The sequence below is a fragment of the Nesoenas mayeri genome, assembly GCF_963082525.1.
Source record: "Nesoenas mayeri genome assembly, chromosome: 1".
NCBI lineage: Eukaryota > Metazoa > Chordata > Aves > Columbiformes > Columbidae > Nesoenas > Nesoenas mayeri.
Window position 1 is genome coordinate 32,706,103 of NC_137541.1, and position 26,624 is coordinate 32,732,726.

Genomic DNA, 26,624 nt, shown 5'->3' on the forward strand with positions numbered 1-26,624 from the left:
TTCCTCTTTGATTATCCAAAGGTTCAGATGGAGACCCCCAAAAAAACAAAGCATACATCCCTATAGAAAATTTATAAACAAACACTGTATCACTTAAGTACTAGAAATTTCCACAGTTAAGAGAAGAATGGCCTCCAAAATGCTCAGCAATACCACCAAGTTGCACATCCATGGTGAAAATACCTACACATGTAATGCAGACCAACTGATTTCAGCTAGACGTTGCATTGCAGTTAGATATTTCAAATTCAGGTATACAAATAAACAAAGGAGAAGAAGATGATGAAAATGTAACAACAAAACCTGCTAATATTTAAGGTAAGTTTCTTGGAAAAGTATAAATGTTATCAATATATTGTTAAAAACCTAATCTTCCATCCTTAAAAATATACCAACATAAAATAATAGGATTTCCAGAGTCACCTTTGTCACCCTTTTACAAGCATATTTTATATGGGCATAGGCAGATGACATGGATGAACCAGATTCAAATCCGATAAGCAGCATTATATTTGTACGACCACGCAACCTGGACACCAGCGCTGCTCTAACCTTTTCTTTTCTTTGCTATGGCTGGATAGAATTGATTTAATGTTTTCTTATTCCCATAAGACTAACAACAGGTCTAGATGCCAAGCCTTAATCCCTTCAAGAATTAATTATTTTCTCAAACAACATCTCAAATTCTTCTGTAATCCTCCAATGAAAGTTCATTGCACATTATTTTTTGTATTTTTATCACTCTTTATGTTCACTAAGTAACAGTGTTTTCTCCTAGTTGGCCATTCTCCAAGTTAATATTTGTCAGGCTTCGCTCAGTTATACACTATACTTTCTTTTTTTAAATCTCCTATGGCATGTATTTTTCTTCACGCAAGTCCTGAGGCCAGGAAAGGTTTTTTAGGAAATAATGCCTCCTTTCAGAGAAGCTATGCTTATTTTTTCCAGAGTCTAAGAGTTTCACATTGTCAATCTCTTTGCACGCTTTGGCAGCTATTTTGGCACATGAAGGCTCCATCTCCAATTTTGAAATATTGAAATTTACATTTTTTTATATTTATATTTTTTTAGTCCTATCAGTAGCCCAACCAATCTATGTTCTTCCTACAAATGTAGAAATAAGCTTTGTCAGGGCACAGCTGCCACTGCAGACCTACTCTTTCATTTGAGGCAAAATAAAACTCTTCAACCTGGGATGGTTTGCACATATGGTGGTACAGTCTGAGTTCAAAACTCAAAAATCACAACCACCCAGTTCTGTCCATTGCACATCACTCCTGCAGATAAGAAGTATGTAACAGTTAACAGAAGTCCCTTAGCTCTTCTATGATGTTACATCAGCAAACATCATCCAGCAGGCACTCAAACATCCCCTTGCAATGTTTGAAGTTGCTTTTATAAACTTCACATAATGATTCTTCGAAATGTTCTCCCTTTTTTTTCTCCTTCCTGTTTGTTTTTGTTTGGTTGAGGTTTTTTGTTTGGTTTGCTTTTGGTTTTGTTTTTAATAAGTGAATCACAGAAGATGGGGCCTCTGAGAAATAGAATAAAGCAGAAAATAATTTATGCCGTGCCTGCTAATGAAAACTTGTACACTCATGAAAAAGAAACAAATATTTTGCTTTGTCTGAATATCTCTTGTTACTTTTTCTTTTCTATTTTGTAGTGAGACTATTGAAAAAGAATTATGGGATTGTACAAAGTAACCTATGAACCTAAAGCAGAGATCATCTGTTGCTTGTGCTACTGACTGCTTAGAAAGTGCACATCTTAAAACTCCTTTTTATTCTGTCACAGAATCATAGGGCAGTTATCTTTAATAGCCATTACTCAGACAGATACATAAAGACTATCTTATTTCTCTAGTAGTCATTATCCTATCAAATGAATAATCCTTAAACGTTCTGTGTCATTCACTTTAGTTTTCTAAGGCTGACAAATAACATTTTGAGTAAAGTGTTCTGCCATTCATGGGAGGTGTAAGCCCATAAGTGGAGGATTTTTTTGCTTTTTTTAAACTGCTTGCAGTGTTAAAAACCAGCTGGTGAAGAGGTGGACATACAAGGCCAGGCTTTGTGAATCAGTGTAGCTACACTGACATGACAGCTTTACACCAGCTGAGCATCTGGTCCTCATGGTTATGAATGAAAAGAGAAAACTGGCTTTTCACGCCCTTTGTGGCAAGAGACATTTAAAGAGTAACAGCTGTTCCACTTTCCCTTGGCTGATTTGGACTTGTGATTTTTTCATGAAACTGCACATTATGCCTACCCAAACACTATAAATATTTGTAAATGGCCTGCCACACAAGAGTTTTGCCCCAATTTACGTTCAATTTTTGACTGCATAAATGCATATACTTTCAATAACTAGCATACAAGTAGCAGCACTTACCTGTGATCTAAATGATGAATAGAGAGAATAACCCCTGAATTCAAATGGGCTTGTTTTAAGGTCACCAGGATTGTGAATTCATATTTATTTCTTAACTTCTGAAAAAATATTTCAGCTGTTTCTGGAGATGCCTTTACATTTCTTGAAGTATCTAAAAAAAACCAAAAAGGTAAAAAACACTCGGTATAAAGTCTTACTTTACTTTACATTGTCAACTCAAAGAGCTTAAAATAATAAGCTACGTCTGGCATTTTAAACATCATATATTACATGCAAGGGAACATTTTCAATGGAAGAGAACACATTTTCTAGGACACCTATTCCGTTCTGCATGTGGGGGGTGGTATTGTTTTTAATGCAGAATCATAACTCTTCTACTTTCCCAGTGGATGGCCAGATGGTACCTTTAATATCTTGCTGAAAATATGGACTCAGTAACAGTGAAACACAGAGTGACAACACTGGAAATGAGCCTAAGCTGTGAAGCACAACCCAAACAACTTTTTAATGACTTCTACAAAAATGTTATGCTTAATAGCTATGCAAAAATAATTTTATTTTTTTTTTTAAAAAAGCAGCATCTCTTTAGGGACAATTTGCTAAGCTTGAAGTAACACTTATAAATTAACTTAAAAACTCACTATCTTTCAAACTATATCGTTGCTAATTAATCACTATATACTCCAGTTGTGCAGTATGTTGCTGCTGCTGCTTGCATACGATGTCATGAACATTTGTTAGAGTAACTGCGCACACACAATCAAGACTTTGCCTTTAAAAACCCACACTCAGCCAAGACTAAAGCAATATTTCTGCTTAATTTGCATGGAACATGCATAGTAAATAAAAAGTTTGAACCTTAAGTCCTCTGGAGACATAATTCACAAAATAAGATATCAAATACTAGAAAAACAATTCCCAAGGTTTTCTGTAATACATTATACTAGAAAAAAATAATATATATTTTTAATGCACAAAATCAATTCATTAGCTTGTATAATCAACTGTGTAAGAACTAAATCAATTCACATGCTTCTTCTCATTGCAATTTGACCACCCTGCTCTAACTCAGGGACAGCAACAGCAGCAGAGGGCTGCCTGCAATAACAGTGATTTTCTTCTGCTAGTGGTGGAGCTGAGCTCTCAAGTAAGCTTAGCTGTTCAGAAAACAAGGTTTATTCTTCAAGCTGTACCTATAAAAGTGCTAGTCTATTAACAGCAAACAGTTTATTGTGGTTTACGGACCAGGAATATTTTTTTAGTATGTGTTTAAGAAATACAACAACCTGCACAACCCTGAAGTCCTAACCAAGCTCCTCCTGCACAGTGTCACATCAGACTGAATATCATATTTTTTTTTTTTTAACAAAGGGGAATCTAAAAGACACACACACACACACATACATCTTTTAAAGCTTTTTTTTTTGTGAAACTTCACATCGTTTTTTGTTGTGGATTGTGTAACTCACTGTAGCAGAAATCCATGGTATTTTAATGGAATTGTTAATTAATCATAAGGCAACTCAAATACAATTGCATCAAAGTGTTCATTTTTAGCCATGGGACACCAACTGAGCGGAATGACATAGGTTTGCATGCTGGAAGATAGTTTAACTGCATTAACGATTTCAAGCAATATAAACAATCTACTCCCAAGAGACAGAGCAGAGGAAGGACACTCAGGAACATGTTCTCTAATCACAATCAGAGGATCCTCACGCGCTGCAGTTCTCACCACAGATTTCCTACCAAGATCTAGACAAACACAGGAAAATACAGACACGGAACCCACTTAAAAGCCTACAGAGTCCAATTCCAAGATGCAAAGCACATCCTTCAACCCTGTTTGCCATGGAGGGGAGCTGGGTTGCTCAGCTTAGAAAACCCAGCCAACATTTTCCACTGCAGGTTCATAATCATTAGCGGATTTACAGAGTCTCTTTTGGGGCCAACGAACACATTACATGTTTACACCAAAATGAGTTTACACTTTACATGTTTACACTGAACCTTCTACATTTCTTTCAAACTTTCTTGGTAGAGAAGTATCACTGCAACTTCAGTAGATGATATAGAAACCAAGCCTATAGAGTATACAGCCTATGCTTTTTCAGACACACTAATTCAGGCTGATTCTCCCTCACCTGAAACATCGTGGGAGTTGCCAGGAGGAAAGGGAAGGGTGGAGAAAAAAGGCTTTGAAGATGATTTCCACATCATCTCTCAGCTCTCTGCCATTCATACAGGGCTGATAAAGCACACATCCACATGAATGTGACAGTGAAGAAGCTGCATAGGTCCTTGATCCAACAGCTTCTGTGTCTGGTCACTTCAATCTCACTCTGATTAAAGAGTGAGCACTCAGAAATCCATAGTATAGAGGCATCAAGGTATTGAATAGATACTATCTGTTTCCACGGATGCATATTGGAGTTGGACTCACAATATTTGTAATTTAATATGGAAGTAGGAAAAGAAGAGTGCTGGAGAGAAAAACAGTCGAGCAAGACAAAAAATGAGAAAGTTATGCCAGAATTGCGGGAAATAACAGAATTGCAGAAAATTCCCTGGCTCTTCTTGTTCTGGTTGCATTGTCTCCAACGGATTTCTCTCAGGTTTCCCTTACAACAATGAAATGGTAGTAAAAAGGAAGATGCAGAACAACTACCTTTTCCAAGAATCCAGATTTTCCCTGCCTAGCTCCAAACCCTGGAAGATGCTAGGGTGCTTCTCTCAGTTATCCTCTGGTTTACCTCACTACATCATACCTAGTTTTAACTGCTATCACATCCTACCAGTGGAAATCATAAATGCTCTATGCTGGAAGTGGAAAAGAGTCAACGGAGACCACGCTTACTTAACAAAAATAAAATCCACAACTTTTCAATTAGAAAGAAATATTAATTCTACCTAATTCCTATTATTTTCTCATTAACAACTGATGAAAGAAAGCGTATGTGTATCACCCATATCATTATACAAGGCCAGTTCCAATTGCACGTAAATCATTATCTCTCCCTCCCACACACACCTTTATTCTACCTGGAGCTATTGGGATGCAAACACTGCACTACAGCTGGTCTGTGCTTCAGCAAGGCAACAAACCCTCATGGTCACCTGGAGCTCTCCAGAGCCCTCCCCATCACCACTGCTGCACTGAGAGGGTTATAATCATTCTTCATGGCCTTAAAACTCTTCTCATATACAGACAAAATTATCAAGATCTGATTAGATCATGCTGGAAGTCTATATATAAAGATTATCACCACATTAACTGCTAGAGTATTAAATTGCCAAAACACATGGCCATTCAGTTTTGGTACTGCAAATAGGTCAGTTCATACTTACTGTAGCAAAGAGCAACCTTTTGAATTACTGCTACTCTGATGAAGCACAGCACCCTTTGCTCAGGGCAGGCACCAGGTGGATTTCTTAAAGAAAGACCACTGAAAGGTCCTTGATCCATTAGATCCATTCTTTTTAGAGTAACACAACAGTGCAAATCCTTCATTCCAATTGCCTTTGAAAATCAGCAGTAGGTGCTTGACAGATCACCAGCTGGGCTCAATAAATACTGATCCAGGCTTGTTCTTGACATTTGGCTTCTAGTAATCATTTTAAGATCCAAGGAAAATAGTTTACTGGAACTGGACTTCTTCCATAATAGCTTGGAAAATCAAACTGGTATATCTCAGACAATAATTTGTGGTTTCTCAACAGTTACATAAAAACCTCATACTGTGAACGTTTCTAATACACAAAACCAAAGGCATAAATCTTTTCATATTAGACTGCAATAATGAGATAACTATTAGTTTGAGTGAGAAATTTGCCTCCAGCCATGATACATATATGTTGGGTTTACTTTCCTAGAATACTGCATGTGTTTACTTCAACCACACAATAACTCACAAACCCATAGTGTCAACACTGTTTTTTTAATTTACAGAAGAACAAAGTTCAAAGTGACAATGAAACAAACAAAAATCCAAAACTCAAAGCATGTCATACTCCTCACTCAAGTCAAAGGTTATAGCATGGAAATGCCTTTAGAAGGAATAATAGGACGCAGTAACACATGCAGCTATTTCAAAACATGCAAGTTAGCAAAGTACTGAAAACAACACAACAGACTGGGGGAAGTGAGAATTATTGTAACTCATATCATGGTTGGCAATTACAACAATTTACAAAGACAAAGACAAACAGTAGGTTGTGGTCAACCTTCAGGTGCAACATCTAGGGATGAGGTGATCAGGTGTCCACAGGCACAGATAACCAAGTCTTTTAAGACCTAACATTATAAAGCAATCTGAAAACCCAGGGAAGAAAACCACTAGCCATAAGACCTGCAGCCCTTCAGAGGACAAACTTGGTGGCTGCCTCTACCTCGCACTTGCAAGAACCATCACAACCAGGCAACATTTTCCCTCCTTGAGACAATCTGCAGTTAGAGCTTTGCAGCAAACACCAAAGCCACGCAAGTGTCTCCTAGAGATGTCAAGTGCAGACACTGTCATCTCCTTCATGCTCGTGAGACTGTAATTACTACACTATAACCAAGACAGTAAGTCTAACCTTCAACAGTAATCACTCCACAGGTTCAAAGGCACTTCTACCCATCTAAACTGCTGCTGAAGAAAGATGCGGTTCTACCCTTCGCTCTGCCACCAGCCTTTAATTCCTTCTCCTCATCCCTATGGTGACAACTACATTCAGGCAAACATATGAGGAACCCTATCTGGCAACCAATCCAGCTATTACTAGCTAAGGTCCCACTCCACCAAAGAAAAAAAAAAAAGGTGTTGGAAGCAGCCATGAACAAGTCACTGGAGGTGAGCAGGAAAACTTCCATGCACAGCACCAGCAGCGTACTAAAATGCACAGTGAAAAGACCAGATGCAAATTCAGGTTAGGACCAGCCATTCATTACAGATGTTTTCCAGTCCACGATATAAACAGTTATTAAACGGAAGGGATAACTTGTCTTAGCAAAGGGTGTGCTCTTGAGTTTCTGAAGTGCATCTAAAGCTAAACACACGGTGTGAACTGAATTATAAAAAACTCCTGCAGAAGGGTCTTTGAAGGAGGGATTCTGATTAACTGAGCTCCACATTTTGTTTCATGTGCACATAATCAGCTTTAATAGCAGCATCTATAAATCAATTCTACATCTGACTGTAGGTTTGCTGAACTATCCAAATTAAATTCTAGTGGTTTGTGAGAGAAGGCCTGCAGGCTAAAAAGACTCTGGAAAATATAAAAATGCTAGCTCAATTTTGTCTCATTTTCCTACAGTGGTCAGGATCAGTGTTGCAACCATATATTCACATCGTGTCACTTGCCCATATTAAGATTTTTGGCTAACCTTTTTCTTACCTAGGGGTTTCACACAGCCTACAAAGGGTAACAATATCTGAGGCCATTTACTTTATCTTGTTCTTTTATTTAATTAACCAATGTGGGCTGTGCTGGTCCCAGCCAATGGAGCAGCATGCAAAGCCAATCCAGAAGCAGAATCTTCACAAGGCTGAAAGGGTCCAGTGGGTTTTTAAATGGAGCATGGTGCATTCAAATTCAGGAGTTGCATTCCTGTAATGAAAACTGAAGATAGGAAGAAGTAAAACAACCTTTATCAGAGCAAAACCCTGCTAGATGTTTTATGCTCTAGATACTTCAGTGGAAAGGTTGACTGGTGTTCCTTTTTTTTTTTTTTCATACACCTGTCTCTTTATTTGATAAAACATTTTTAGCTACTTCTCCTACACATTTTTTCATTCATTTCTCATAGATTCCAAATCATTTCAGAGAGAACAGCAAAACAGGAGCAGCTACAGTTTTCTAAACCCACAAGAATCTGACTTGATTTCTCCAAGGCTGCATGTAGGAGCTCTGCAGGAGTCTGGGGGAAGGTGCTGCAATTCCACATCAATTTTAAAAGACTACAAGATATGGGGTAAACACTAACCATGTGAGACTTCTAGCAGAGCCATTCCCAAAGGAGGTGCATGACCTGTAGGGCCCAGGAGCACTTCCCAGTTCCCAAGTCTGGGTGAACACTGGGACTACAATCTAATCATATGTCAGGATCCAACCAGGTATATCTGGAACTTTATGCACCCAAGTGCTCCTTATAAACTAGGTACAACCTGGTCTCACCAGAACAAGGATTCACAAATGCCAGGAGCAAGGACTCCAGCAAATCTTCCAAGCTGAATGACTGGGACCTTGGGACACCCCACAGACTGGTTAGGGGGATACCCACAAACTGCCCTTGTAGTTTAGACACCACCACAATGATCACCAATTCCATGTGCCTCCTCCTTTCTTATTTCCATTAAAGAAATGCCTCAGCAAGGATGTATGCAGAAAGACCTGCTATTGATGGGAAGGAGAAAAGGAAGAGGGCAAAATGCACTTGAGCTGAAACTAAACAACCACAACGAAAACTGACTTGAAGCCAAATCATTAAATCAAATAAAAACAAGGGGGGAAATGTCACAGTTTGTTCTTGCAGCATTTGGGGAGGTTCCAATTGCCTTTGCTTGGTAGCTTTCTCTATTCTGAATGTCAGCTACAGCTTTGGTGTGTCATCCAGCAAGGACTTTCCTTCAGTTCAAACCATAGGCAAAGTCCCAGGAGTCACAACAGACTGACACAGGAGATGAGAAGAAAAACCTGCCTCTGAGCATACACATTTTTCCCCTGCTATATGGACTGTTCATACTTATATCCTCAAAAAATGTTAATCATACCACTTCTGGCCAAAACTCACCTGCCAGCTACATACTTGTGTGTTTAAGGTGATTTTTGCGCAGCTGAAAACACAAATCCACTGTGGGACAAGAGGGGAAAAAGGTATTGAGAGTCTGGACACATATGCTCCAATACAGCTGCAATGTGTCTGATCCAAAATAACCAAACCATTGTTAAGGACCTAACTTGCTTGTGTAATTGTAAGTAGTTTGTGCATTTGCATAAGTAATCATTATTTGATTCAGAGTACTTTGTTTGTAATGTTTTCTTCTCCATGGTCAAAGTCCCCAGGGAGTTTTTGCTTGGTTTGCTTTTTTAACTTTTTTTTTCTTTAAGCTAAAGCAACATTAAAAATTGTCAACTATGCAAATGTAATTAAAATAGAACATATTTAATAGGGGAAAGCCTTCTACCCAATATGATAGAATAAGATAACTGAGTGGCAGCAAACCCTCGATCGTTTCTGCCAGCTCCTAGAACTGACTTGGATGACTCTTTAGGAAAGAATTTGCAAATGCAAAACTGTATGGGGCAAACTACAACTGTAACACATTATGCACTCTACTGTAAATTGACAATAATACCACCAAAATCTGTCTAAAAGCATTCTGCAAAGGAAATTATACAATGCTAGTTAGAGAGTTATTATACTAGTGGCTGGGTTAAGCCTCTCAGCTTATGTACTGGTTGCTTGCAGAAACCAAGGAAGTCACATCAAGCTGAATCTTTCTGTAACGCTAAGCTTACCTTCTCGCAGTCCAACTACTGATATCCCCTACTAAAGCAGCCTTCTTTGCATCCCTGTGGGTCTACAAAACAACTTCTTGGGTGCTAGCCACTAAAATATAATCAAGCTCTTTCAAAATATGGCCAAACACCTGAGATTATTTTGAGACTGGGGCTACAAAATCGTGATTTGTGGTGCACACATACTTAAACAGACCATGCTGGGTGGAATGGGGAGGGTGGATCTTTCCTTCCAGCCCAGCCACCTACTACCCACGCTGAATCCAGCTGCTTTGGTGAAGCTATCAAATGAACAGTGCATCTTATCAGCATGATTTCCCACCTGGATTACAGATCCAGGTGGGAAATGTCCTTTCAATGGTGATGTGTACACACAGCCACATACAGCACTTCTGCTTGCCTAGTAGATCCATACAACACAGGGAAGGAAAGAGATGCGGAGAGATCAAGTGGCAGGTTCACACCACTATAAATATCCATTTGAGCATCAGGACCAGGTATCACAGCTCTCTAAATACCAGGCTTAATCTGCCAAACCATAATGCTAAGATACATAGACATCTCTCACCTTCCTTTTGGCTGTGGTCTCTCTGGCAAAGAAGGAATTTACACCAGGATTACAAGTGGGAGCCATTTACTGTAGGTAAAGCAGCCCAGCTGTGCCTCAGCAAGTCAGACTTTTGGACTCAGTAGGCAAAAAGTAAATAAGAGGGAAACAAACACAGTAAAGGTTCTAGTGGTTGTATCTACAATAGCACATTTCTGACAATTTTTCAAACCTTTCGCAAGTGAAAATATAAGAGGTCTAATTGTAGGAAAACCTGAATTTTAATGTGTAGGGCTCCAGATTTGAAATCTGTATTCTTAACACAGGAGGCTGAAGCGGGTGATTTGCTTAACAAGCAATACAGATCCTACAATGCTAGATTGTTACTAAAACAACTCCCAAAGAAAATGTGAACATGCTCTCCAGAATGTTTCTGAAAGGAATATAAGGAATGTGTGCATCAACACAGAGGGAAGCACCTCACAAAAGCACTACCAGGAATTTTTAAAAGCATATATGATACAGAAAACCACTGTTCCTTGCCCACTGGAAACACTACCCATCTCACAGTAACCATGTCCTCATACAAGATATCACCAGGAGAGCGGGTGCTACGCAGTGGGGACCTATTACATGACAACAAAATGACAAAGCTAAAAGACAACTTCTGTTCTTGTTATAGAAATTCCACTCCTAGGAAATTAAAATGTGCGCTGTATGCTATGTTCTGGCCCAGGTATTTATTATTATAATGCTTTCTGGTGACTGATAGGTTCCAAGTTATCAATTATGCGATGCAATAGCTTTTTTGATTACTAGTTTTCCCCTAGTCTATATTCCAACACTATTCTCATTTCCTCTGAAGACTCTTTGTATTTGCTCCCTCATAGGTAGTATCAAGTGCTGTTACATAAAGTTTTTTAGGTTTTTCATGGCCAATACCCACTATAAAACCTATTATGCTTGAACAAGGACACAGAGGTAGTGGAGTGGGACTTCTGTCCGCTGCTTCACTTCAAGACGGGTTCCAGCTACATTCAAAAGGTTGCAGCTGCTATGGCTTTATAAGTTTATATACATGCACACACTCACACCCCTTTAGGCACAAACCAGTTTTCTAGAAGCTGCTTTGAGGACACTTTGAAACCTGTGGAGAAAACCAAGCCTGTCTTGTTTTCCTTGCTGCTGCCATCTGCACCTAGTTATGCTCAGCTGCATGCTCTCATATGAGCACTTTGTGTCAAACTGACCTAACAGCAAACAAAAATATCACACCAAGAAACACTGTTAACACTGGGACACAGACTGAAGAGCACAAGAAAAATAATGCATCGCCTTGCAGCCCTACTGGTACTGTAATAAGGGCATGACACACATGAGAACTGGTAAAAGACTGAATTTATTTCCAATCCCTAGTTGTATAGCATGGTCAGAATATAAAGAGTTATACAAGTCACATCAAGAGGGAGGACAAGAGCAGGAAACAGTGTTGTCAGCTTTTTATAAATGAAAAAGCAGGCTACCAAAGGTAAACAAATGTTAATCAATTAAAAACAATCAAGTACAAACTTAATGGCAACAATAAACCACGCAAGCAGACTCTGCTAGGTGTAGATCAAGTGGGATTACATTAACTACCCTTCTCCCAGAATACAACACAATTCAAGCTTCCCAAGTATATCATATTCCAGTGGTGAAGGGTCATACAATGACAGACTGCAGAAGACCAGCACCAACCATGGCACCTCTGGATTAGGATCATGCTGGGTGTAGATACTCCTACATCCTCTGAGCGACAGACCACATCTCTCCCTTACTTGCTTCTTACTATGCGAGTGTCAGTAAGACCTACTTATTAATTCTGCTTGGTCATTTTCTCTCAAAAGTTCCTTTCCCTGTGACCCACATGCTGCTCCTGAAGACCTACCACCTGAAGCCTCTGTTTCACAGAATCATTTAGGCTGGAAGGAATCTCTTGAGATTCTGTAGCTCAACCTCAAACGTCTGTCGATGTCCTGGGCTTAGCTTTTTTTTCCTCCCCATTAAGAAGCTGTTTCTTCCTCTTTGCAATGGCTTGCATCACTCATCCTAGCTTTCCTTCACCTCTGGCTTTCTAGGCTGTAACTGTTTTCATACCCACATAAGGGTTAACTGCCTTCAGCTCACCAAACTGCTAAGTGTTCAGGCTGATTTATTTTCATACAACACAATGGTGAGCTTAAGAAAGCATTAATATGAGATCTGTCTTAATTTCCCAGGTGATCACAATGATGTGGTCTGCATGAAAGATTTACTTCTGACACAAGAGAATGATCAACAGTCACCAACTTAGAGAGCTCCAGAAAAACCAAACCTCCATCCCAACAACAAAAGCAGCACAGCAAGGGAGGGGGAGGAAGGCCACCACTGGAAAAAAATTGCATCTGAAGCATGGCAGACACATCCAACAACTCTGTTGCTAGCCACAGGTCTCCAGTAGTGCGCTGAGCAAACAGCAACAGATGGGAGCAGAAGGCTGGAGTCTGAACCGTAAAGAGAATTCAGGTACCAGCAGAAATGAGGTGGGAGCGCCAGAGGGGTGACAAGTAAGGCCCAAGCCACCAGCCATACTGACATTCTCAGAAAAATCTCCACTCCCTTTATCTGTTTTAATGCCAGAAAAATAAAAGGTTAGAAGGATTTTGAATCAGGAACATCAAAGAGAAGGGATACCAAGGAATACTATGCGCACAGCTCAGCTATGAGCAGGGCAGACAGACAGAATGTATATGGGAGACTCAAGCTACAGTTGACAGAGGTCCCAAGGAAGCTGAGGAGGACCAGAGTTCAGGTTCTCCTGCAAGAAAATGCCTTTTAAATCAGGTATTAATGAGTCCAGGCTTCTATGAATGTGTCCATTAGCCTCAGTGAATCAGCTACAGGTTTTAAGCATGTGCCCAACTTAAAAGCTTGGATGAGTTAAAATTAGAAATGCTTCCAAACCCTGATTGCCATGCTCTTGCAGGCTTGTTTTAACTGAGTACCATTAAAACATACTTAGATGCAAAGAACAGTTTTAGGAAGAACACAGAATGTAATAACAAAGACATAACCTCAGTTTAAAAAAAAATCCAAGCTCCCAGATCTCTTACTAGAGTATACTTTGTTTATGCTTCAAATGCTAAGGGTATATGTAGAGATTCTTAAAAAGAGCATCACTGACCAGGGTACACATATTTCCTCAAGTCTGCCACACTCCTCGAATGGGGGCTGAGCAAAGCTGGGACTGATTCAAGTTCAAGGGACATTAGCCAATGTTACAGGAAATCTGAAAGAATGCCTTTGGAACAGTCATGACCCCATTTGCAAATTCATGTTTAGAGAATCATTAAAACCCAGATTATTGACCTCAAAACCACAACAGTTTCTTTGGAACACTTCTGGAGCATTATGGAGCTGTATTTAGAGACATAGATTCCCAGCCACGGAGTCAAGACTAGCACCTGTCATCTTCTCTTGATAAGATAAACAGTATGGATGTTACCATCATCTAATTATACTTAAATAAGCATGTATGCTGAGGAAGCAGTGTAAATGTTGCTCTGCCTAACAGAGAGGACAACTCTACAACTGGAGGTCTTTTTCTTATTATACTTCCTCTATATTTTTAGAGGGGAAATTGCCACCCAAATTTCACTTTAAAAATTCTCAGATATGGATCACTAGCAGTATTGATTGTAATGGCTCCTTTGGAAACGTTAGTCTGTTGTAGCAATGTTGCTGCTGCAAATATGTTAATCTGCTAAAACTCTTTTGAACACTATCTTCAAAAGTCCCTCTTAGTCTTCTTGTCTTTTAATATTACATCCATTGCTTTAGCACCCTGCAGGAGCACAAGAGTTGAGTATCATCTCCCAAGACAGCTCAAAGCAAAAGTCAGTTTTCTAAGCTCTTATTTCTCTCTGAAGTCACCAGGATGATGCACCCTCAAAAAAGTATGCATAAAAAACAAACAAACAAACAAACAAACAAAAACTTGTTAGCATAACAAGTAATGAGAAATTTTTGCCTTAAAATTCTTACATGTTAGAAATGGCTACAGCATTCTTTCCACCTAAACATGGTTTAAAGGAGAAAAGAAAAATACGTGTACTCCATAAATAGAATCATAACTTCAATAACATACTTGCTACAAATTTATTTTAAGTTTTTAAAGTTCAGTAATAGCTACCTGAAATACCTGAGTGAACATTCATAATGGAAAACATGACTAGGCAAAAACAAACACCCACAAACAAAGAAAAACCCACACAGCACTCTGAGGTACCCTTTCTTACCAGACAACACTGAGAGGAAAAAAATCAGTATTTCTTAAACATTGAGACAAAATTAGGGGAATCTAAGCAAAACAGAGGGACAGGAAAAAAATCCAGTGAAAAACAATTTTTCATCTCTTATTCATCTCTACCTTAGCAGTGCAGGCAGGAGAACAGAGCTGTTCGGCGGATCTGCCCCTTGGCACATGACCAAACAGGACAAAATATATGGAACTGAAGAGTCACTACGTGAAGTACAGTTTTCCATAACAGCTATATGTAATCTCCACCTCTTATTCACTGGTTTTAAATAGCTTACAAGCTCAGTTCTGTACCACCCTTAAGACACAGTGGAAGCAGTGCAGTTAACCACTCTTGGAGTTATTTTTCCAAGCCAGGAAGGATACAGACTGGGAGAATGGAAGCAAGGAGAAGGAGCATAGGAAACCTATTTCCTAGATATTATAAACAAACAGGAGGGGGGAAACAGACATTAAGACTGATCTAGATTAAGAGATACAGAGCAAATGCTGCTCTCCTCTCTGAAACCTCACTGGAGAATGAATCGTGCTGCAGTGGGGGAAGAAACCATAAAAAACCCCATTAACCTACCTACTCTCAGCCACGCTTCGTGACTACTGAACTATGTCACAGCAAAAGCCATTACATAAGGGTAACAAGACCTCATTTTCCCACGTCACTACCCCTTGCTAACGCAATCCTCCCCCAGCAATATGGAAAGATGTGCTTGACAGCTACTCAGGAGAGTCACTGTTCCCGTCTGAGGGCACACAAGCCGCAGGTGCTGGCTTCTCTCCAGTACGCAGGACAGATGCTGTCCTGCTGTCACCATCACATCTTCATCTTCAGCTGAGACCAGGGTCCCCTGCTACGCTGCCAGGAGAGGTTGCCTGGTGGGTGAGTCATGGACATGGAGAAACACCTTGGCCTCCACTCCTTAGACCAGGGGTATCAAACTCATTTTCATCAGGGACCACATCAGCCTCATGGTTGCCTTCAAAGGGACAAATGAAATTTTAGGACTGTAGAAATGGAACTACTCCTACATTTATACAGTCCTAGAATTACATTCGGCCTTTTGAAGGCAACCACGAGGCTGACGTGGGCTCTGGTGAAAACGAGTTTGATACCCCTGGCTTAGAACATCTCACCCCTTCTCATGACACCAAGCAGGGCTCTGCTCCACATCACCACACTGACACCATCTTCATATATTTTACTTCTATACGTGCCTCAGAGCAGCACATCACACCCATCCTCAGCTTTCCAACAAATACTTTGGTTTGAGCCCTGAGATAATACCAGGCTCAACAACGGGTTTGTAACTGCAGTATTTTTAGAAGGGGCCTGATCGTAAAGGTATGAACAAGCAAATGCAATTCTATCTGTTATTAATCAGTATGAATTGTTTTGGGCAATACTTAATGTATAAACAGAGCATGGTTATTTGAATTAACCTGAAGAACCAAATGCTTGTTTTAAAAATAGTTTTAGAGAATCAGCATTAACCCAAGTAAAAACAGACCCCTGGAGACTCCAATTTATTGCAAATATTAGATGAAATCTGGCTGTGAAAAGCACCATGTCAGGCCTATGAGAACACAATAGGATATCTCTAAATAGAGTCAAACCCTTGCTGATTAATAAGCGTAGGTACTAATTCACTCCAAAAGTTGACATAGCAGAGGATGGAGGTGCTCGCTGTCCCACCAAGTCCATGCAAAGCCGTGGAAGTCATGCTGCTTCGCCCTGTCTCCCAGGGGAATCTGGACAGGCAAGGTACAGTGCCTGCACCAGCAAGCATGTATCATTTCTCTCCCCATGCTGTACCTTCTTTCAGAATCCATGCTCTTAAGAATTTTACAGACTGAAAGGTGACAAAAGTCTATGTCAAGACCATATATCAAGACACATGGCAAGAGAGCTACAGAGGGAATATTTAATTTCTGCTTATTTCCTTTCCTTCCCCCCAAAAAACCCACTGTAGAAAAAGTGTAAAATACCTTTTCTTGCAACAAACAATGACATAATAAATAGAGCCATACTTAAAATAACTCTACTGCTCTACACTTACACCTTTGTGATGCTTTATATGCCCAATACATACCCTCAGCAACATTATTTATTTGAAATTTTGAGCACTGAGACAGTTACAATCCCCAAATGCAACAGGCCAAGTTTTCTGTCATTCCTTAACATTATTTTGTATGAACGACTACATACAGGGATTACAGTCTCTTCTCTGGCAACTTGAGTTTCCTTGGTACCTCCAGTATATTAGGTTCCCATTCACATTTCCATTTCCCAGTACTACCCTCTGCTGCACCATTACAAGCATCAATCACAAGTCCACAACATTGAAATTATTTTTCTTTCTGTAACTTTTTACCCCCTTCAGTTTCACAGATAAACTAGCAGCTAGCAAGCAACACAGTCTCAAATAATAGGCATACTCATGATTATTCAGCAGTGTATGGCTGTGCAGCAGCTAAGTGCATCCTAGTTGTCCCTGCATGGTAACTCAGCATGGTTCAGGATGGGCACTGGATGCAGGATTCTCACATACTGCCTCCTTTATTTAGGGAAGGCTCTTCAAACAGCAGACACTTCCCAAACACCTCCTTTTGCTACTACTGCTGACAGGAGGAGGAAGATGTTGAACATTCAGCTCTTTTGGAGAGAGGAGATGCTTCATGGCCACAGCCAGGCTCCCCAGCAGCATCGATCACAACCCTGGCAGGGCTGTACCATAATGGTTACTGTTTGCACAGATGCAGAGGTGACTTTGGAACATACCAGAGGCAAAAGGGGATGGGGGCAGCAGAGGGACAGCATTGGCTGTTGTTCCAGATACTCCAAAATCTGGATCTCTCTGGCTATTGCATTGTCATAGAGTAATTGCTTACACTAGGCATTCCTAACATCGCAAAACACTCCAGTACTTACTGAAATTAAACTCTATTTCAGTATTTCTAAAAATTCTGGGAAATTTTATTATCTGCAGATGATGTCTGTGCTGGAGGTCCCACATTTTGAGGATTCAGTGATTCTGAGAGAAACAAGCTTGCTTTCAAGACAAAAAAAAAAATAAATCTGCAGATAGGTATTTACTCTGCAGTCAGCCATGCCAGTTGGCAACATCAGCATTGTCTCCCCCAGCTGTCTGTTAGAACTCCTCTGGGAGATGAGTACAGCTGGAGAAAGGGGATTTTACAGGACTCTCTAATCCATGTCACTGCAGTCAGCCAGGTTTGCACCTGAACCTGGCTGGCTTTGTGATCAGTAGACATGGGAATGCTCATACGACCTCTTGCTTTGGAAAAGTTGTGGGGACAGTAACCTCTAGCTCATGGGTGGTAACAAGCAGCTGGGAACAGTAATATTTTCAGCAGGCTCAGCTGGAACCAGGAGAAAGCATCTGTCCATAGTCTCAGTGACAGGTGGCAAGGCAAAACGTGCCTGTGAAGTACATAGGCAACGTAAATCCTATTTCTATTACAGAAAGCTTACTCATCTCTAGTTTTAAAGCTTTATTTTTTGGCTCCTTTATTTAGCAATGTCCAGAGATCATGTCATGGGCCAAAACCAATGATCTTTCCTAAGGGATGTAAGGTATGTATTATATATATAGTAACATTGTTTTGCTAGCATTTCAAAATAACAGGCTAATGATCCAGTCACACAGCAATAGGTAACAAATCATTTACACAAAGATGCCTATTTTAGGGCTTTTTTCCTGCCAGCAGTTTGTGCCAGCAAGTCCCAATTCAAAGAACGGTAGTGCTGAGTCCTTTCATGTATCCCACTGACAGATTAAATAATTTCTTTGGTGTTTTATAGCACATCTTGTTCCCCATCAGAATATACCATATCTTGCCTGTAGAACTGTCCCTCATCAGAATTATCCAAATATTTATAAACATATTAAGAGTTACACACCCCAACTGGCAGAGAAAAAGCTTATCCTCTGAATGAGATCCAAGTTCTGCATTCAGATACATAGGCTCCCACATTTTCATGACTGCCATGTCCTTTTTATCTTTTCCTTAATACATGTTCCTGTGCTTGTAACCATCTGACTGTATTCTTCTGTTTACCCTTTAGCCTCCTCTTTGAGGGATATATACACCTTTTGATGGGCATATACTTTCTTTACACATTACTTGGCTTCCATTTTTGGTGGCTTGATTTACAGCGTACCTTCCACCACCCTCCACTGCTGCTAGAGGCAGTGGGAAGGTATCTCCATTACTACACGTACACTTTGTGAGAAGAGATAGTCTGATGCCAAGTATTTGCTCTCAGGAGCAAGTAAGATCCAGAAAGACTATCAAAATATTATATCTATAAAATATATATAGCACAGAGTCTAGACGGAGAAGAGAGGGTGACAAAAAGTTACTGCCTAGAGGACTGCACAGGAGACCAAGTTACACTTGCAGCCCTTATTCAGATTCTCACCCCTCAGAATGCCATTTCCTATTACAAGTTGAAATACCTGGCTTTATTGGGACCTTGTACATGTTTAACATTAAGTCTCCTGAGCACGGACTTAAGTCAGATATGTCTGACCCATCCAAAACCCTCAGCACTCTCCAGCCTCTGTCGCTGTGGTTTTGACTGCCTTTTCAAATTTCCCTGCAGTGACATATGCAACAAGTGCTCTTGTAACAATATGGTTTTCACATTTCCATAGGAAAATGGCTACCTTGACTTTCATCTCCATCAATCTCAAATTGTATTAATGCAGTATAGGATTCTAAGCAAGGATTCTAAGAATGGCAAGTGGTGTTTCTCCAAAAGCCTTTGACTACATTAATTACACTTCAATCCACTCCCCTGGTTTGGGGTTTACCTTTAGGTGTCATCCCTGTTTTGCAAATGGAAAACAAAGGTATTGAAGATTTTACTGACTTATGTAAACTGTTACCAACAGAGAGAAGTTTGTGGTGTAGATATTCTGACTTCTGTTCTAGTGCTCTGACCAAAAGAAGAATAAACTTCCTCTAAACATATTTTGAAATAGTAGTATCTGTTGTTGGCTAAGAGGTGCTGGCAGATGTTCACATACAGCAACGCTACCATTTTGGAAGGCTTCCTCCTGTTTTCTATTCATAATTTTATCTTCCCACAAGCTACACTGAAACGTTTTACAATTACTTTGCAAATCACATTTCCAGCAAGAGAAGCCCCTGCAGCTAAAGAGCCAGATTACAGTGGCATTCAGATGGTGCCATCCACTACAATCAGGGATGACCAGGCACCTCAAAAGTTTAGAATTCAAGACCACAGCATCTAGTCCCACCGAAGTCAGTGGGAAGAGTTCTGTTTCTTAAATCTGGTAATTTCTATAATATTTGTACAACAACAGAGCAGATCGGTACACAAAAAGAAACTCCAAGTGATCACCAATTTTAAATGGCTATAGTTATTTCCAAGTCAGGAACTGTATAAGGAGCAATCTAAATGCTCTTGAATGGACTACAACAGACTAAAACTACCTTCAGAGAGTAACTGGTTCTTGTGTTATATGGCCTAGAAATATAAGTACCTTTGAAAATCAATTAAGCAAAGAAGAATTTGTCAGAACAGCCAATTAGATGCTAAAACCCTGGTACTGAAAATTGATGCTACATCTAATTAGGCAGTCAAAACCGACTTTTCATCTAGAAACAGAAGGAGACTATTCTGCTTTAACTTTATGTACAATTTTCCCATCATCTATCTTTAAGCATCTGTTACCTGTTGGCAGTTCAATCTGACACTTTCATAATTTCTTTCTAAAATTAAGAACAGCATTTAGGTTTTGTGTATGTTTTAAGCATATGTAACGCAAGGCTTTACACCAGTTGAGAATGTAGTCTATCAAAAAAGGCAATATACTACAATGTCATAAATATGTATATGGTGCAAGAAAAGATTCAATATCTGCAGAAACCAAAAAGCAAAAGATCACAAGTTAAAGCTTCCAGAATAAGTTCAGACTATTTAAAGTTGTGTCCTTTTCACAAAAATATTTGTGTCTAGCAGTAAGGCCTTAGACAGACTAAGCAAAACACATAGGCAAAAGGCAAACTTAAAGTCAGCACATACATATATTTTAAATTGACCTAACACAAACATATAAAGAGACATATATTTGAAATTCACGTAACACAAACATATACATAAAGAGATATATTGCAGCACTGTTCCTACAGTGTGAGCTCTAAGAGCAGAACAAAAATGACTAAGTAGACCCAGTGGTCTGATCAAGGAAGGAAATGTCTCCATTTCTAAATGCAAGTTTGAAAATGAAAATCTGTCTGTTCAGTAAGGATCTCGCACTATAAGAAAATCAGCAGTCATCTTATGCAGTAGCAGGAAAAAAATCTCCAGTCCTGCAGGGTGCTGAAGACTTCCCAAGGGATATGAGTGACTTCAGCCATCATTTAGACCCAAGTGTTTTCATCCTTGTTATTCCCCCAATTCCTCTCAACAAAGTAAAAAGGTTGGGGTGGAAATTTAAAACTCCTGTCTCCTTTTGTTACAACTAAACTGCTAACTCATTTGGGAACTATGTGCACTCATTATTACAAAGTAAAGGGAACAACTTGAAAAAAGCTTTTCAGTAACTAAATAATTTTCTGTCCCAACACTAGGAAAATATACAATAAACACTCTTATTCTTACAAACCTCTAATTCTATTACCATGTAAGTCAAAGGGAGTTTTGACTTCTCCCTCACCCCACACAGCACAATGGCACCTCAACTCAGAACCATACCTTAAAAAATTACAGCTATTTTACAACACAAACCTCATAGCCACACAAATGTGTTGCCATTCTGAGAAGTTACCCCCTTCACAGAGGATTCTGCTCTACAGCCAAAAGTCCATTAGGGATGTTTAAAACCAGCATGTGTCAGTGTTTCAGAATGCATATGCCCATGCGTCTCCACATTAATGTCCATAGTGACACATGCTGGCCGTACTGGGGAAGAACAGCGCTAGAGAGACAACCTTAAAAAAAAAAAAAAAAGCAGCACCTTTGGCAACTATTAGCTTCTGATAAATTATCTCATTAATGCTAACATGAAAAAGAAATTCCCTTTCCAGACCTTATCTCCCTTTAATTATAACTCTTCCATATGAGAGAACTCTTGCCTGTTGCATTAGAAATGCTTTCAGACCCAAGCTAGAACTCCTGGCATAACACAAGAAGCCAAGCAATCAAGTCCCCCTATTTTAAAACTACAGGACCGATGAGATTTGCTCTTGCTCAATCAGATGTTGAGCCACATTCTTTGCTCTTCTTTACTCATGTTCCTAAGGAGCATCTCATCATCTTTCAGAGAAGAGACTTGCATTTAAAGGCCATTTTTAGGAATTTTTTTTTTTAATAAGATAGAGGTTTTTCCTGAAAGCATTCTTGACTCCAGTTTCATTTAAATTATCAGTATATTATTAAAGTGTAGTTCAAAAATACACTGAAAATGAGCAAGCATAGGCAATGTAACCTATGCCAACAAATTCAGCTAGCCACTGAGTGCTGTTTTACAGTCCTTTATGAATTACAATGTAAGGAAGTTTATTTTTTTTAATAATCTTCCTAAATGTATTTTTGAAATTTCCATTCCCATTATGAACAAAAAACCAGCCACAAGCACTGAAAGAGACCAAAACTCATTCTTTTTTTTCCACACAAGGGGTATGATACAGAAGCTCACAAGGGCCACTCAGTAAAAAAGGGCATTTTTATTTCTTGCCTCACTCCTCCAGGTCACTTCATTTCAGCATTTTGCTCGATTCACATAAAACTTTCAGTGCGCATTTCCCTAGCTGGAACTGGGGTATGTTTAGCGATTCCCAAGTGAAGCAGAAGAGTGGGTGGTGCTATTATTCATGACTGCACCCCACGACTCACAAAACAAGCCATCTGCCAGCCCCGTTCTGCTGTACTTTAATTAAGCATCTACCAGTCAAATTAAAAAAAAAAAAGGGGGGGGGGGGGAGATAGAGGGGAAAAGAAAAGAAAAAATAAAGCAGGGTGGGGGCGAGAGGAAGAGTAGAAGAAAAGCGGTCAGGAAGAGAAAGGATCACGGGTACTTCAGGAGCGGTCAAGCCCCTCGCCGCGGGGGCCGGACGATGCGCCCTGCGCGGGGCACGGACCGACCGCGGCGGCCAGAGTTGAGTGGGGCCAGGTGGGCCGGGAGCGGCCATACCTGGGAAGAGGAAGGCTTTGCTCCCGTTGTGCAGCCCCGGCACCTGGCGCACGCCCTCCGTGGAGCCTCCCAGCTGGAGCTCGGACAGCACGTCGATCTGCAGCGAGGGGTCCACGCCAAAGCCTGCAACTGACACAGAAAGTGCCGTCACCCCACCTGCCGACACCGCAACTTTCCGAGACCCCTCCCGCCCCGCCGCTTCCCCGCACCTGCGGCCGCCCGGGGACCAGAGCATCGCCACCGCGAAGCTCCCCCGGCTCCGCTCCCGGGTGCCCGCCCGGCGGGTCCGGCATTCGCCTACCTGGCCCGAGGCAGAGGAAAAGGCAGAGCGTGCTCAAGCGGATGCCCGACTCCATGGTACACCGATGCGCTCAGTCCATAGTCCCCCTCCTCCGGCTGCTGCGGGTAAAAATCCTCCGGGGCAGAGGCTGGGTCCCTGCCTGCCTCTCACCGGGAGGAGCGGACCCCCTGCCGCCCCGCAGCGCGCATCACGGCGGGCGCCGCGCCGCCCCGCCGCCGGCCGGAGCACACAAAGGCGAGGGCGGGGGGCGGGCGGGCAGCGCAGCCCTCCGCCCGCGGGCAGACAATGGGGGGAGCCCGCCGGAACCTGCTGCTGCCGCCGCCGCCGTGCGAAAGAGGCCGCGGCAGCCGGGAGGCGGAGGCGGCGCGCCCGTGCCCCGCAGCTCCCCGCCCCGCCGCCACCAGGCGCAGCCCCTCGGCTGAAGAACCGCCGCAGCCTCCGCCCGGCTCCCGCGGGAGAGCCGCTCTCCTCCCCGCCGTCCAACGGGGACAGAGGGACCTGCGGGAGGGGCCGCGGTTTATGCCGCGGCCGCAGGAGCCGCCCACCGCCTCCGCCGGGCCGGGCAGGGCCGGGCCGGGGGGAGGCACCGCCCCGTCGCCCCGTCCGCTGGGGCATCGCCGGGCGCGGAGGGGAGCGAGACCAGCTGTCGGGGGCTCCGGGCGGGCTCGGACGGGGGCACAGCTGGAAAGTTTGAGGGGAGCCGGGGCGGTGGCGGGGAGAGCCGGAGCCGGTGGCGGGGGCGGCGGGGAGGGCCGGGCTGCCCCGCGGGAGGCAGCGGCTGGTAGTGGCCGGGCGGCGCTTGCAACGAGCCCTCGGGGCGCTCCCCTGCCGCCCAGCCGTGCGGCCTCTGCGCTTTGTTGCCGTCCGCCCATGTTGAAGTCACCGCTTGAATTGTCATCCCGAGGTAATGCCGTCCAGGCTCTGGTGAAACCTCAGCCTGATCTTTGAGCACGAATCAAAATAATTCGAGGGTGTGGGGGGGGAAGAAACGAGGACGTTTCCGGTAGTTGGCTTAAGATGGGAGTGTGCGGAGACACGGCCGCTAGCACAGGGCTCTGCCAGCCGCAGGTTCCCGGTTGCCCTGTCGTGCAGGACGGGTTTACAGTAGCACAGCGGTCCTGTCCTCGGTTCCTGAACTAACCCTCCTCACCCTCCAGCAAATGACATTTCTGTGCCTTACTTTGTGTGCCTATAAAGGGGGCTAAGAATAGCCTTATTCTTCACTTCGCTTTCATAGACTCCCAATGTGCAAGGCAGAAATGTCTTGTTGCCAGTTTGTCAAATTCTACAGAATAAAGGATTACTCTTTTTTCTTTTTCCCTATTTTCACATGTATGTCAGTAAGACCCTAATGTCAGCTGGTAATTCCAGTATTGTTTATTGACCTCTCCCAAATTCATCCTCTATGATCTTTACAAATAACAAAATCTTTACAAGTAACCTTTACAAATCTTTCCCAATAATAATTCCAAACGCTAAAAGGAAGAGGGTTTTTCTCCCTTTCTTTTCTTTTTTTTTTTTTTTTAAATGCGACCATGGAAGGCAATGGTAAATCTCCTTTTTAAGCCAGATTAACCGAGATTCTAAGCAACATACAAAGCAAAGACCTTCTTTTCTATAAGAAAAAAGAGGCAAGAGGAGTGTCTAAATATGAAAGCAGGAAAATGCAATCCATCCCTCAACCCAAATCCACAGCATGGGTGTTAGAACGCAGTTTCAGCATGCCCCACCACCCATGTCACCCTTGGAAGAGCTACGGGCTTCTTCTCCAGGTGGTGGAGCTAGCACAGCCCTGTGACAAATGTGTGTCTACAGCCCCTTCCCATTGCAACTGGTCTGAAAACCACAGAAGGAATCCTGCTGCTGGTACCAGCTATTTAACTGCTCATACGGTGTCCATGGTGTTACATCTTGCATAGGCAGAGGAGATAGTGACATCCCACCCCCATTCTAATCAACCTAGCACCTCTTCTGCTCCAAATCTTTGTCTCCAGCCTGTTAGTGATATGGAACTGTGCTCATGAACATGTGAATTCATGAAATTTGCTGTCTACCAGAGCAGTCTAATGGATTATGTGTTTCCTTGGGGGATTTAATGGACAACAGCCACACGACGGTGATTCTTTTCATGCTATTTCAATCACATTGGATACAGATAACTGAACCAGAAGCAATTAATTTGAGAAGAAATAGGTTCAAAATCTAGAGCAATAAGGCTGCATAATGAGCCTCACCACCAGTTGAGTCAAGCATGCAAGTGGACAAACTAAAATAGGCAAATATCTACCTTGAATTCTTTGCATCTGCCAGCAGCCACCAACATTTTCCATTAGCTGGGACTGTCAGAGCAGAGTAAGCATGTAAATCAGGTGGAGTCCACACCTTTGATAATCCATTTCTCTCTCAATAGACCTCTGGGGAATGGCCACTCATCTTCATGTCACGTACATGAAAAATAACTCAAAATGCCATCCAGCCTCCTTAATCTATTCCCCTTTATCTCTGTGGAGCCCAGGGAAGACATGATACACATTACACAGAGCTCTGCTTCTGCTATGTGAGATGTCAACAGTGAGATAATTCAGCTAATCAAGAAGGAATATGATATTGAAGATGAGGTCTTTCAAATTGTTTGACTGCCCTGGCTGTGTCACCACCCAGCTTCTTGTGCACCTCCCAGCCTCCTCACTGAAAAGTCCTTGACTTGGTATAAACATTGCTTAGCAACAACTAAAACATCAGTGTATTATCAACATTCTTCTCATACTAAATCCAAAACACAGCACTATACCAGCTACTATGAAGGAAACTCTATCTCAGCCAAAACCAGGACAGTCTGTCAGCAATTTTCAAGAAGGCTTGCCAGAGTTCACATATTTTGCAGGTATTTTTTCTTATTTTCTTTTTATTTGTGAGCTAGGGTAGTTCTGATCCCTACAAAAGCTAGAGGTGGGATTACTTAAGAGAACAGCTGTAGAAGACAAGGTTAATATTTGCCTGGGCTACGGGACTCATCCTGTGACTTTCTTTAGGATACCTACTCATCATAGGTATTGACACATCTACAGTGAAACAGCCTTCTCTTTACAAAACCTCCAGGATTAATTGACATCCTGTAATTCCACAGCAACGGGCATGCCAACAGTACCACACACGCAGTTTGTGCAACCATAAGTGAAAAGGCTTTCAGAGGAGCTGACCTTAGACTCAGCCACAAAATCTCCTGGAAGGAGGAATGGCCTTGGTGGTGATGTCCCTGCTTGACGTGCAGGTGTGCCCTTAGTTCCTTAGTCACACTAGCAGGAGCACACTGTGTAACACAAATTCGATGCTCTGTAATACAACTGTCTGATAAACAGC

At 41.7% G+C, this 26,624-nt stretch overlaps 1 protein-coding gene across 1 annotated transcript in view; it reads right to left on the reverse strand.

Annotated features, from left to right (window-relative positions):
- NELL2 (neural EGFL like 2) overlaps nt 1-23,319 on the reverse strand; it is a gene marked incomplete at both ends in the record, with an annotated part of 152,729 nt that extends 129,410 nt beyond the window's left edge. Inside the window, 3 exons of the mRNA XM_080359060.1 lie at nt 2,395-2,545; nt 22,964-23,092; nt 23,265-23,319. Coding sequence (XP_080215186.1) covers nt 2,395-2,545; nt 22,964-23,092; nt 23,265-23,319 — 335 coding nt within the window. The remainder of the gene's footprint in view (nt 1-2,394; nt 2,546-22,963; nt 23,093-23,264) is intronic.
- Nucleotides 23,320-26,624: the final 3,305 nt, after the last annotated feature.